Raw genomic sequence first — 15,257 nt, 5'->3', positions numbered from 1 at the left:
TGTTACCTTAATTTCTCCTTCTTTGGGTAAGGCAGGGGAGGATGTGTTAGAATTTGTGGAGAACGTGTTGACAGCCAGAAAAGATTTTGAAATGCAACAGTGACAATAACAAACGTAATTGTTGGATTCAAATTAATGATATCAATATAATAGAGGGAAACATTCCACGTGGGAAAAATTATATATAAAAACAAAGATGAGGTGACTTACCCAACGAAAGTGCTGGCAGGTCGATAGACACACAAACAAATTGTTTTCTTGTTAAGCTCCTTTCTGCGTAACGGCTCGTTAAATTTTCTAATATACCAAATGCCTCATCTCTAACAATGATGCAACCCATCGGTTTTCCCTTGTCTGATATGGGGTCTTTCTCTGATATTTGTAATTGTTTAATAATTAAATTTTCATGCAAAACTAATGGCATAAATTTTCCATATGTTCCAACATCTATGCAAATGAATTTATAATCCGCAGTGTGTAAAGAAAGTAAAAGTGCAGAAAAGTAATTTTTATAATTATTGTAAAGTACATTTGTTTCAAGAAAAAGAGGAATAACAAGTTCCAAGTCATCTCGCTGGGCTGATCGGTCACGACTGACCATCAGCTGGCTGGCTGAATTGGCTGTGTAACATTGTGGCTGCCTAGTGCGTTATAACCCAAACTGCTGAGGCCGTCTGCTTATATTTTATTTGTTACACTGCAAATCAATTAGAGCTGTGCTAAACTTGAAGGATGGTGGTGTGCCTTGACTTCCTCCAGTCTCTGATCGGGTACAGCCCGTACAAGGGGGATGTACGTTTCAACACACACTCCGAAACACAGTCCAACTTGGCTTGGCATTATTGTCATTGTTATAGGTGAAAAAAGTAATACGAAAAGAGAACATTGTAGTAGCAATCGAGGATCAAACCATAAGTGGTCTGTATCTTAGCCACATTTTTGGACAAAATTATTTACAAAACAGAAACTACACTGAGCCAAAGGAACAAATACAAATTCTGTACAAGAAGTAAAAAAGAAAATATGGTGACATTTGTTATTTTTTATTTAATTTGTAGATAATTTATTGGTGAATAGATTGTTTGCATGATCTACTTATTCAAATAATTATCAAGGTAGAAATCTACTCAAATAATACCTATCTGTTTTTACCTCCACACCTTACACTTACTTTCTGTTTCTGTTCACTGTTAATATTGTCAAATGTGACAAGTCCTACTAGTTCAACTAATCATGAGTGTCTATGGTGTAACTGGACTGAAGGTTTTTTGGTTGCTCATAAAGTTGACAATTTATTGTCTTGTCATACTCTTCACAAATCTTTTTAATTTGTTACATTCAAAAAATATCTACATGTCAATACGCTTTTAGCAGCTGACTGAAAGCGAGCACTTATCAGCTATTTCATGGAAATATACAGTTCCACAACTCAAAAAGACCTTTAATAACATTTAATATTTGGTTCTCACTTTAATTTTCATTATACTGTGGTGACACTTGGTGAATCTCAGGTACACAGTACACACTTTCTCCACAGAAAACAGAAAATCTATAGCTAAAAAGAAATTCTAATCCTAAATGCATTTGAATGTTTGCTGGGCCCCATTAGTGCCACTACATTGTCTCTAAGATGTATAGGTAAGAGTCAGTTTCCTTACCCGTGTGGCAAAGCCAAGCAGCTGTTGCGTGGCACTCCACAATTAAGGGTCACATGACAGCGAGTGAGTGATGTGCCAGCCGCGTGCATGTGCATAGCAAATGATGTAGATGAGCCCTACTTGCGCAAATTCACCTTGTGGATGCAGTGCCCTAACTGGAGTATAGGAGCCATTACAATGGTTGTGTTCTGATTTACCCAAGCCTTGTGCCAGGGTCATGAGGCACTTTTAGCGTGAGGGAGAGTGGAGGGGCTGCCTGGATGTGATGACGAGCCACGTAACTTCAAGTTGTCTTCCATATCAGCCAGCCCTGCCAGAACAATGTCTGATGTGCCTCGGATAGATTTTTACCTGAATGCTGTAATCCTTTCCATTCACCCTTTTTCTTTATGGATGATGGGGGAAGTGGACATTGAGAGGCACTCTGCATTTGGCGTGCCTTCTCGATGCTCACTGTGAAAATGTTGCTGGACTCTTCTGTCATAGCTGCTTGGATCACTATGCCTTTACTCACTTTGCTTTGGCATGAACAGGTGCTCATAGTGGTTAATAGTGTGCTGGGCATCACCTGTGTCAAAATGTCCACCTCACGAACAGGTTTCTGCAGCACAAAAAGCGGCAAATGTGGGGGAGGGGGGGGGTGTTTCCCTCATCTGCAGAAATGTTTAGACTGTCCCAAAGGGATACAATATGAAGAGGGATTCTTCATTTTGAGAAGTGTTAGAATTATGTAAACAAATAACATCTGTCCTGGAACAAGAATTGTCATGTCAGCAAGAGAAGTTCACAAAACCTGTTAGAGATTCATAAACTGCAGTAGAAGTAAGTTCTGAAATATATCACCTTACAGCAGAAAGTTGCCAGCCATTTATGGAGATTTCATCAAAAATTGTTTCAATATAGCTGCTGAAACAGTCTGTCCAGAATTGGCCCAACACAGAGAAAAATTCAGTTAAATCAGATGACTGTGAAAAGAGGAAAAATAACTGCAATGTCAGCATATATAAAGGTCCAGTTAACAACTTACTCAAGGAAGTATGCTCACTTTTCATTGGCTGTTGATGAATGAACTGACATATTTGCACAAGATATAACACATGAGGTAAGTATGGGAGCAGTTGACTGGAGTGCGTTCACTGCCAAAGCAAAACGGGGATAGCAATACATTTACTCGATTCTTGGAATTGTGTTCCAAGCTTTATATGGATTTGAGCAACTCGGCAGGTATTAAGACCAGCTAAGCAACTTCCACAATAGGAATTAATTATGTATTTGTAGCTTTACTGAAACAGCACTTAGGAATGTTCCGATTCGACCAAATTGCACCATATAATTCAACAGGCAACTTTGTGCCTAAGAGTCTATGTACTGAACAAGTAACGAAAGTTTAAATTCAACATTTAATTTCACAAAATCTCATGGTCTATTATCACAGATAGTTCACACAGTTTCTTTAAGGGCAAAGATCCAATGGAAGTTTGAGTAGTTCTTGAATTTAATTGGTGAAATTTAAATTATAGACTTAAGAGAACAGACACACCCTCGAACAAAAAAAGGAAAAATTTTCGAGATTCATTGCGTAATGAAATATTTCTAAAACAATACCGGTTATTTGAATATGTTAAATGTAAAATTTCAAGACAATGAAAAATCTATTACTCAACTTTATCTTTGTTCTTTCTGTCTTAAGTTGAATCTGTTTCAAAGCAGACTGAAGCATGGAAACCATAGCCATTCACCCAACTATAAATAAACACCTGAGAAGTTTAACACCAGCTTCATGTGTGCATATGACGAAAAAATTGATAACTTGATATCAGAATTCCAGTCTTGATTCAGATATTTTCAAAAGAGGAAGCCATTGCTCAATTTCTGAAACAATCCTTTTGCCATTTTGCTTGAAAGTGCACCAGAACAGATGCAGCTTGAACTTGTCAACATACAAAATGATGAGACATTTCTAAATGAATTTTGTGATGGACACCTGATTAACTATTATTGTGCTGATTGAAAATAAATTGTCACATAATGGATTACACGTGATAGAGTCTCTTGGTTACTGTAGAGGAGTACTATAAATGGCTACTTACAAAAACTTTTCACAATTTCTTTTTATAGTTCTATATTTTCCATAGTATTACATGTACAAGTATATTTGTTGCAGTGTAGTGCATAGAAAATCCTCACGAAACTGTGGCAGATGAACAAGTGTCACCAAATTTTATGTTTTCCACGCAGTGTCACAGACGAAAATATATGGGTCTTTTTCCTCTGTAAGGGAACTGTGATGGGTACCTCTTACCTTAATATGTTGCAGTTGTTTCTGCAGCTGGCTAAATTACTGATCCTGAGAATTTAATTTTACAGTATAGTGCACCCCTTATTTGAGCATAAATGTTAATTGCTAACTAAACAACGAACTTTCACATGCCTGGATTTTGTGAAGTTATGAAGATTTGGTTCTGTTCCCTTGGCCTGACCTATCACCTTAACGCCTTGTTACTTTTTCTTTTGGAGTACTGTGTTCACATACCCTAATCCCAAGAACACAAACAGCTCCGAGAATCATCAGTGCTGACCATTATCAGTAAGTTATTACTTAAGATATGGAACAAATTTAACTACCACTTGGACTTGTGTGACCAAAGAGGCAAATGTTCACAGTTCTATTCCTCCAATCAATCATATTTGTACACTTAACACTTCGGAAACTAATGTATCTTTTACAGCAGCCCTGTATATTTGTGAACCAAATTTTTCCTGAATGAACAGCGACGGCAACACCAACATCAGAACGAATTGTTTCACCAATGACAATTCACAATTAATTTTGCACTTAGCTATGACAAGAATCAACCCAAAAATAAAAGCCATTCTGAAATTAATGTAGTGTTTTGTTTCAAAGTGAAACTCATTGAACCAAATTTAACTCCAATGTTAACCACAGTGACAGTGTGATCTGCAGTAATACCAAGTCTCTACACCCCTAATTTAGGCCTAAAGACAAGAAGTTTGAATTCAGTTCTCAATTTAACCAGCCACTTCCTACACCATTTAAAATGGGTGTCTGTTCCCTATCCAGTTATGGAAGTCTCCATTTACATGAAAGTGATAGCCAGAACGAAAGAGGCATGTATTCTACTTTACACAATGCTTACCTCTCCATTGCTGTCTCTTATTCTCCTGTTGAATTCTTTGCCTTCCAAAATAAGGAAGTCATCACCGGGTTTTATAATTCCACATTTCGATGCTATCGACCTAGCAGTGTTTATATTATCACCAGTCACCATCCGAACAGTGATTCCAGCTCGCTGACACTTCCTTATGGCATCTGGTACCTTAAGAAAGAGAGAGCAAGAAAAATAATTTTTTGATCAAAAGTGGGTTCAAGGTATAACGAAATGACCTACCCAACAAAATTTTAACAATTAAATTGAACTATAAAAATAATTGCTATTGAAGGCTCTGTGAGTGAACCTGTAGTGGAAAACAATGAGTTTTCTATGCTGTTTATTTTATTTCAGCTACAGTTGACTACACCTCTGAAACAGTCTGCCTGCTTTGAAAGAGGTAAATTTCTTGCTTCCAAGTATTAGTAGCAAGGGGTGTTTCTCTCTCTCTCTCTCCCCCCCCCCCCCCCCTCCCGACTGCATGTGACTAATTTATTTCTAGTAAAATTTTCATTGAACCTGAATAACAGAAATCATTTCTCCTACCTCAACCCTCTGCCCTTTCCTAGTATTCTCAATAAACCACTATCTCTACAAGCGCCACCTTTCAAGCTTTTATTGAAACAATGAAAAAACTCATTTTTGGTATAATATGTTTTTGTTTCCTAGAATATTTTTCTTTGAAATGAACATATTTTTGCATGTGCTCTAACGAACAGTTGATTGCTGCTTTGCTTTGTTCACACAAAATCTAGTTTATCAGTGCCTGATATGCCTCCATTCTGTGTACATCAAGTCTCTTAACAACAATCTTCTTGTGAAATTTCACTTTTTTACAATCTGCTTAGCCTGTTTCTAAGCTGCCACTGTTATGAAAACACTAAATAAATTTTAGAATGATAGTAATTATATTTCAATTGTGTCATTTAGAAGTCGGTTGTAAAAGTTGGAAAGGTGATGCTCATAAAATACAGATGATGTGAAAGTCACCATTAGCACAAATTTCCTTTGCATAATTGTCTCCAAAGATACTCATTTCAGATAAAATTCTATCAAATTTCTGTGAAGCTGATGGTTAATGTTCACATGGCAGTTAAAATTAGTTATATCACTACAGTTGTATAGGAAATTGTAATTTATGACAAACTAATATCAAAACGTGATAAACTTTAAACAATCTCTTACCTCAGGTCGAACAGGATCTTCAATCCCCACGACACACAAGCAAGTCAAGTTGTTGACAATATTTTCCTCATCATCCCAATTAGGGTCATTGTCAATGTGAACTTGATTTATTTCAGCCTTTCCTGGCACAAAATCTCTATACGCTATGGAGATGGTACGAAGACCATCACATGCCATGGGTTCTATCACCTGTCGCACAAGCCTATCTTGCATTTCTCTAGTGAACTTCTCCAGGTGTCCATCACGACCGTAGATAAATGCACATCTGGAAAATTTCACACACAATATAGTCACAATTTCTGCCACTTAATTCACAACAACAGAAAAAATGAAAATATGCAACTCTAACATGAGGGGAAACGACATTTGTAACAGTGGTGGCGTAATTCTCACGGATGTGGCTGGATCTCTTTATTGCAATATATATAAAAAGGGCACACAGTTCACTTTCATAGCTCTGAAGTTTACAGTCCCCTCAGGATTAAAAAAAATCATGAGCAGGTGGTTAAACACATTTCACATTTTCAGGTATGGAGGAGCCCATCAATCAATCAATCAATCAATATCCATCCATCCATCCATCCAATTACATCCATCCATCCATCCATCCAATTACATCCATCCATCCATCCATCCAATTACATCCATCCATCCATCCATCCAATTACATCCATCCATCCATCCATCCAATTACATCCATCCATCCATCCATCCAATTACATCCATCCATCCAATTACATCCATCCATCCAATTACATCCATCCATCCAATTACATCCATCCATCCAATTACATCCATCCATCCAATTACATCCATCCATCCATCCATCCAATTACATCCATCCATCCATCCATCCATCCAATTACATCCATCCATCCATCCATCCATCCAATTACATCCATCCATCCATCCATCCATCCAATTACATCCATCCATCCATCCATCCATCCAATTACATCCATCCATCCATCCATCCATCCAATTACATCCATCCATCCATCCATCCATCCAATTACATCCATCCATCCATCCATCCATCCAATTACATCCATCCATCCATCCATCCATCCAATTACATCCATCCATCCATCCATCCATCCAATTACATCCATCCATCCATCCATCCATCCAATTACATCCATCCATCCATCCAATCCAATTACATCCATCCATCCATCCAATCCAATTACATCCATCCATCCAATCCAATCCAATTACATCCATCCATCCAATCCAATCCAATTCCATCCATCCATCCAATTACATCCATCCATCCAATTCCATCCATCCAATTCCAACCCATCCATCCAATTCCAACCCATCCATCCAATTCCATCCATCCATCCAATCAATCCATCCAATCAATCCATCCAATCAATCCATCCAATCAATCCATCCAATCAATCCATCCAATCAATCCATCCAATCAATCCATCCAATCAATCCATCCAATCAATCCAATCCAATCCAATCAATCCATCCATCCATCCAATCCATCCATCCATCCAATCCATCCATCCATCCAATCCATCCATCCATCCAATCCATCCATCCATCCAATCAATCCATCCATCCATCCAATCAATCCATCCATCCATCCAATCAATCCATCCATCCAATCAATCCATCCATCCAATCAATCCATCCATCCAATCAATCCATCCATCCATCCAATCAATCCATCCATCCATCCAATCAATCCATCCATCCAATCAATCCATCCATCCAATCAATCCATCCATCCAATCAATCCATCCATCCAATCAATCCATCCATCCAATCAATCCATCCATCCAATCAATCCAATCAATCAATCAATCAATCAATCAATGTCAGATGTCTTTGCCACTCCTGTCATCATATACAGGGTGTCCCATTTATCTTTACCACCCTAAATAACTGTCTGTCCAGATGCAAATTACAAAATGTTTCAAGCAAATTCTCATGAACAGCGGCATAACTTTTTTTCAATGGCACCCTGTATTTCTTATTCAGTAATCCATTTCCTCTCCTAAAGACCTATTCAAAAATTTATCACAGTGTACCACTCACCGAAACATAATGTTATTAATTACATAACACAACATTGACTTCGAGCCAGGGATCACAAACTCGTCCACATGCTGGAGTTGTCAGAAAACAAATAAAAACCAAGTAAAAACACAACACAAAATTGAGTGACTCTTGTACCATTGCCCAGGAGTAGAACATTCAATGGTGCTCAAAGTGGTGACCCTGGACACCAATACACTGGTGCACTCGTTGAGTGAAATAATTATTTACTGCTTCCAGTGCTGCCTGCTGAAGAGAATTACAAGCAAGCACGATACATTCCTGTATGGAGTTGTTGGAATATTGCGATAGACAACATCTTTAATGCATCCCCAAAGAAAAAAGTCCAGAGGATTTAAATCACGAGACCCAGCATGCCAAGTAACTGTTCCTCCTCAACCAATCCATCTGGCATGATACCTTCAGTTCAGAACACGATGTGCACGCAAGGTATTACGTGCTGGATATCCCTTGTGTTGATACCACATAAGCATTTTGGTTCTTAGTGGCACTTCATCCAGAGGAGAAGGGAGAATTCGTCTGAGGAAGTTGGCATATGCCGTGCCGTTTACACTACCATTAAGGAAATAAGGGCCAATAATTTTAGTACCAAGCATCCCACACCAGATGTTAACTCTCCATTGACGCTGATGTTCCACCTGTCTAAGCCATCGTGGGTTGTTGCTGGACCAATAATTCATGTTCCTTGTATTTACCTGTCCTTTGTTTGAGAAGGAACATTCATCGGTAAATAGAACATTGCATCTGGACAAAGAGTTATTTAGGGTGGCCAAGGTAAATTGGACACCCTGTATACTTAAAACACTTATCTATCAGTTCACTGATAATTGCAAGAATTTACTTTGACATGGCATTATCTTAAGCATTTGGATGCATCTTCACATCTGTGATTGACATCTTAATCCTGTATTAGTGCAGATAACACCCATCTAGCTGATGAAGTAGTATATTCTCATGGCCGAAGAGTGTACCCAGTTTCTTGGCTTGAGTGTTTAATACAGCTAGAAGAAGAACTGGCTATGACCATGTTGAAGGAATTAATCTGGATTGATGAACCATTTAAGAAAATGGTCACGACATTAACTGACTTACGTGTTACTTGTAAAACAGAGCGCGCGCGCCCACACACACACACACACACACACACACACACACACACACACACACACACAAGTTCAAGCCTGCTACAGGAGTGTTATGACATCTTTAATTCAGCACTAAATGCCATAGAATATGCTACTGTTCAATCACTCACCATAAGATGACTTATGACTGGCAACAGTTCAGCATTTAACTAAGTGCAAGCTATTCACAAGATGTGTTACTATTTTTATGCCTCACAAGGAGGCTGAGGAGGAAAAGGCGACACGGAGTCACAATTTTCCTTCAATTTATCATCAAGGTATTTGTAGAAGCATATGATGTACAATTCTCTCCTAGCTATAATGGCGATATTTGTATTGGCGCATGGTGGACAATTACTTCTTACTGACTGTATTGCTTATCCACAATGAGTTACTATTGTTACTCAATACTGAGGGAAGAACTTAATGTATTGCCACATTCTTAGTGATACTTCAAAGAATTCACAAGAAAGAATTCTGATTATAGCAATTCATAAAATAAAACAGAAGTTGACATATATTTAATAACCATTTCTTTAAAAAGCTTTGCAGTGCTACTTACTTCTTTAACATTATTTCTGAAGCTCCTTTGGTAAAGAGTCTATAACCACCTCCCTGTCTTGGTACCACAGTACTCATCGACTTCCTCACAGAATTGAAGGTGTACACCCTTGTGAACACCTCTTCTGGTGTGTCATCTCTTACGGTCTGGTAATTTTTGCCCATGGCTTGAACAAATCCCAGAAGAGCACACTCTGTCTTGTTTCCAACTTGCTTTGGCAATTCTCCAGGTTCATCTGGTGGCTACAAAGATGCAAACAGGCAAATGATAAACAGTGTACAGTTACCAGCAACACAATACTTAGAATTTAATTTTGTTAATTTACCGAAGGAAAATAATATGAACAGGTTGTGAAACCCTAAAAGGACACAGGCTTCTGGCATTCATATCTATTTTAGGGGTATGAATTTCATTAATTTTGAAACACTCATGCTCTGCAGTGAACATTTATTAACTGAAGGTCAATACTGATAAAATAATATGGACTGAAGATGCATAATGGGCATACTTATATGTAATCTTGCTAAAGGAGGGTTAGGGAAATGTCATGATACTAGAAGAATGGTTTTGTATTTCCGCATGCCACAGAAGATGGGTGCTACAATACCACACTTCAGTCAGATTGTAAATAAATCTTCACTTTAAACAACTTCAGTCAGTAATATTAATAAAAAATGACCTCATTTCTACCAACTTCATGTTCAAAGTAGAGCATGTTTGTTTAAGTCAACACAATGCAAACAATGAGCTTTTGCCATGAGGATTGGGCAATACCATCTCTTTGTTCAGAAGAGGCACCCACTCTCTTAGCTGTTTGGCAGTAATTCATTGCAGGCTCCACTGTAGGTGTTGAATGAACACTTCATAGTCAAGCACATCAGTGTGTAAGATGCTATTAAAGTATATCAGATTAGGCTTAATTTGCATATTAATGTTGCCCCTACCATGTGGTGGCCACTTACAACCCAATCTCGATGACTACTTAAGCCCCTCTCCTCCTCAACCAGCTGCATGGATCATGAACAAATTGTGCATCCACTATTGTTATTGTTGTTAATAATGTTAATATTATTATTATTATTATTATTATTATTATTATTATTATTATTATTATTATTATTATTATTATTCCTTACCTTTCTCAGACATTATGTCTGGTTAAAAATGGAAAGTGACACGGACCTTGATCAAGCGTAACTCCCTTTTAACTGTACAGTATATGTTGCATTGCATTTAGGAACTTTCGGGTAATTGAACATGTATCAATAATTACAGATTTCTGTAGTTGTATATATACGTATGGATGTAGCTGTATTGCGTTGATGTACTGGTGGATATTGTGTGGTATGACTCCTGTAGTTTATAGTATAATTGGTATAATGTCAACTTTATCCTGATGCCACATGTCCTTGACTTCCTCAGCCAGTTGGATGTATTTTTCAATTTTTTCTCCTGTTTTCTTCTGTATATTTGTTGTATTGGGTATGAATATTTCGATTAGTTGTTTTAATTTCTTCTTTTTATTGGTGAGTATGATGTCAGGTTTGTTATGTGGTGTTGTTTTATCTTTTATAATGGTACTGTTCCAGTATAATTTGTATTCATCATTCTCCAGTACATTTTGTGGTGCATACTTGTATGTGGGAACATGTTGTTTTATTAGTTTATGTTGTATGGCAAGTAGTTGATGTATTTTTTTGTTACATTGTCATGTCTTCTGGGGTATTCTATATTTGCTAGTATTGTACATCCGCTTGTGATGTGATCTGCTGTTTCTGTTTGTTGTTTGCAAAGTCTGCATTTATCTGTTGTGGTATTGGGATCTTTAATAATATGCTTGCTGTAATATCTGGTGTTTATTGTTTGATCCTGTATTGCAATCATGAATCCTTCCGTCTCACTGTATATATTGCCTTTTCTTAGCCATGTGTTGGATGCGTCTTGATCGATGTGTGGCTGTGTTACACGATACGGGTGCTTGCCATGTAGTGTTTTCTTTTTCCAATTTACTTTCTTCGTATCTGTTGATGTTATGTGATCTAAAGGGTTGTAGAAGTGGTTATGAAATTGCAGTGGTGTAGCCGATGTATTTATATGAGTGATTGCTTTGTGTATTTTGCTAGTTTCTGCTCGTTCTACAAAGAATTTTCTTAAATTGTCTACCTACCCATAATGTAGGTTTTTTATTTCTATAAATCCCCTTCCTCCTTCCTTTCTGCTTACTGTGAATCTGTCTGTAGTTGAATGTATGTGATGTATTCTGTATTTGTGGCACTGTGATCGTGTAAGTGTATTGACTGCTTCTAGGTCTGTGTTACTCCATTTCACTACATGTATTATTATTATTATTATTATTTATTTTTTTCACTTGTGCAATTATTCTTAAGGTATATACTGTATTGCCAATGATTTTACTTGAATTGTGTAACTGAACCAAAAAAATCTAATTACACAACCTTCTGATGTGTAGTTTTTGAAAATTTATTACTGTCATGGCAGTAACCGACACAAACATTCAGCAGTGTGATGTCCTTTAAAAAATGTGTTAGGGAGGCTGGGGTTAAAGATGACAACATGACTGTCAAAGAAGATGGGACATATCTTCATGAAACACTGTGAGATAAAGTAGAGGAAATGGTACATTGTCTGCAGGAATAAAAAAGGAAAGACTTAAGTGAAGGAGGGAGACAGTACGATTTCTCATCTTTATGCATAACTGGCATTTTTACTTCTACTTTTGGCAGCTTTTATAGGCTGGTACGTTACTGCACAACTGGTTAACAGTATCTAAAAGACCTCTAAGGTCTCTTGTTTAACAGTTGCTAAATGAAGGCTTACAGTAATGCACTACATGGACCATGGAGAACCATTTCCTTTTGCAACAACAGTGACTGTCAGGAAACATCCTATCTTTAGTCCTTTATTAACTGGGAAGGGGGGGGGGGGGACAGGGAGGGGGGCGGGGAGAGAGAGAACGGATACAAATTGCAAGTCACGTAGATATATCAAGAACTGCAGTACGTTCAGCTTTTCATGGTTTGAGTTCATAGTCGTGTAGAATTTTTTTTAAAGCACATCATATTTGCCATTGACTACAGAAGTTATTTATTTCACAATTGCCATTTCGGTCTTTGGACCATTTTCAAGTGATACTGCAAAAGATTTTGCTTCAGTAGAGGTCAGACTTCAAAATCCTCCCACCCTATATTCATACATCCCCAGATACATGTGGGAAGATTTTACAAAGTCTGACGGGTGCTGAAGCAAAATCTTCTGCAGTACCACCAGGAAATGGCCCAAGGGCCAAAATTGCAGTTGTGAGATAAGTAACTTCCACAGTCAATGGCAAATATGATGTCCTTTAAAAAATGTGATACAGTTTTCTATTACTGAAGTACTGACAGACTGCAACACAGAAGAACATGCGACAAAGGAAAGAAGTACTAACACAAAAAATAAGTAAGAGAATCTGTATTTGAACAGAATTCAAAGTATACAAAATTAGTTTAATACAGTTGCAATGCAGATAGCAACAATTTCTTGCATTATAATTCTTGAGTGAACAGTTCTGACACACAATTAAGGTTAGATTCAGGCATATGAATACGTAACTGAGAGTTATTCAGTTCCAAAATTAATTAGTAGTATAGTATGTAAATGAAAAAGTTACACATCTGTATGATATGAAAAAAGAATGCTCATAGCTCGTTCGGACAAACAGAATCTCATTACATAACACTAGAGTAGTTAATGCGTAGTGAAGTCCCATAGTGCTCAGAGCCATCTGAACCATTTTTGAGTTAATGCGTAAGCTGTAATATTCTCATATTAACTGATTCTCCCATCGCTTCTTGGTAGAACACCATAATAAATGAAAAGTTGTGTATGTTCTACAGGATTAATTTATTTAGATAACTGATTTTTGGCTTACAAGGCCATCAGACTGACTATCATCAAAGGAGTTACAATACTTGTGAACAACACTGTAGAAGATGTTACCTGGACCGAGGCAAAAACACACAGTAAATGTCATCTTTGAGAATGCAGGTGGTAATTCAGTTGTAATTTCTTTGATAGATATAGTCATTTACAGTCTAATGACAGCCTTGTAAGTTGAAAACTGGTAAATTAAATTAATCCTTTAGGACATAAACAGTATTGTGCTTTCATGTATTCCAATATTCTCAGGCTCACATTTTACAGATGCCAATCAGTCTGTTGGACCACCATCTAAAACTGCAGTGTATGCATCATATCACCAGCACACATGCTGTGAAACTTTTAATACTGTGAAAGGATCTGTTAATCTTAAATGTTATTACCAAAAACCACCGTTAAGCTAAGTAAAATGTGCAACGAGGGAACGACTGCATTACCATTCATAGCTGCAACTTGTTTCACAATACTAGAGAAGAACCAGCACAGATAACTAGATACTATTGTTAAAGTCAGTCAGAATTTTGCCTACTGATGTGAAACCTGCCAACAATGTATGCTTATGGTTAAGTGAGATTCTGTTCCACTAACACAACTTCAGAGAGTCACTTTATTCACTGGCAAATGCAAAGGATATTCTGAGTGGACAAGAGTCTAATATGTTGTTTATAAAATTCTACATAATTGGGACTTGCAAGTTTTTGTATGCTATATTATCTTTACGAAACTCACCATTACACGTGAGGTATAGGCACAGTTGATGGATATAGCTTGAACCATTAGATTGGCCACATGCTCTGGAATATCAGAGAATTTTGGTAAAGTTTTGCTTAATTTTTCACATATATATGTTTGTACCACTGTCATCCTGAAAGAAATGGTAAAAATGTTATCAGAAGTTATATCAACAGAAATTACGTTAGTGAGATTAAGAACAGTTTACCTGTTAGTGGTAAGAGTGCCAGTCTTATCAGAGCAAATTGCAGTAGCATTTCCCATAGTTTCACAGGCATCAAGATGCCTAACCAGGTTGTTGTCTTTCATCATTTTCTGAAAAATTTTGCAACACATAAGACTTAACCAAGAAAACACCATGTTCTTTACATGAAGAGACATGTTTCTGAAATGAAAACCAGAAAAATATTGATAAACTGTTTTAATACTGAACCAAGTGCAAGCAAGGATTCAATTTTTCTAGTTCATCACAATGTAATACCTACATGTAACAAACACCCAGAGTACTTTTTACAGATAGCATCTGAAGTAGGCTGATATTTCTGTATCTTTTTCTCATTGTTCCATTAGTCATAGCTGAACACATACCTTATTACACGACTGTCAGTTCTTTAGTAACCATTGTCAAATCTACTGGTGCAATTTTTATGCAACTGACTACAAACATGTATTTCTGCATACCTGATTGTGAACCTCAAATATGTTAGACTTCAGCAGTCCATGGAAAATGCACAGTATAATAGAAATTCAAGCACCCTGCATAGTATAATCATAATGGAGTGTTTCTGTTTAATAAACAAAATTTACTTCCCTT

At 37.1% G+C, this 15,257-nt stretch overlaps 1 protein-coding gene across 4 annotated transcripts in view; it reads right to left on the bottom strand.

Moving 5' to 3' along the window:
• Positions 1-15,257, bottom strand: part of LOC126470151 (plasma membrane calcium-transporting ATPase 2-like) — a 374,428-nt gene that overhangs the window by 72,537 nt on the left and 286,634 nt on the right. For all 4 annotated transcript variants that reach the window (XM_050097768.1, XM_050097769.1, XM_050097766.1 and 1 more), the window contains 5 exons: positions 14,652-14,758; positions 14,441-14,576; positions 9,773-10,014; positions 6,014-6,278; positions 4,817-4,996 (listed from right to left, as the gene is read on the bottom strand). In XM_050097768.1, the coding sequence (XP_049953725.1) occupies positions 4,817-4,996; positions 6,014-6,278; positions 9,773-10,014; positions 14,441-14,576; positions 14,652-14,758 (930 nt within the window). The remainder of the gene's footprint in view (positions 1-4,816; positions 4,997-6,013; positions 6,279-9,772; positions 10,015-14,440; positions 14,577-14,651; positions 14,759-15,257) is intronic.

This window comes from Schistocerca serialis, chromosome 3, assembly GCF_023864345.2.
Source record: "Schistocerca serialis cubense isolate TAMUIC-IGC-003099 chromosome 3, iqSchSeri2.2, whole genome shotgun sequence".
Classification (NCBI taxonomy): Eukaryota; Metazoa; Arthropoda; class Insecta; order Orthoptera; family Acrididae; genus Schistocerca; species Schistocerca serialis.
The sequence above is the reverse complement of the archived record's forward strand: the minus strand, read 5'-3'. Positions and strand labels throughout refer to the sequence as shown.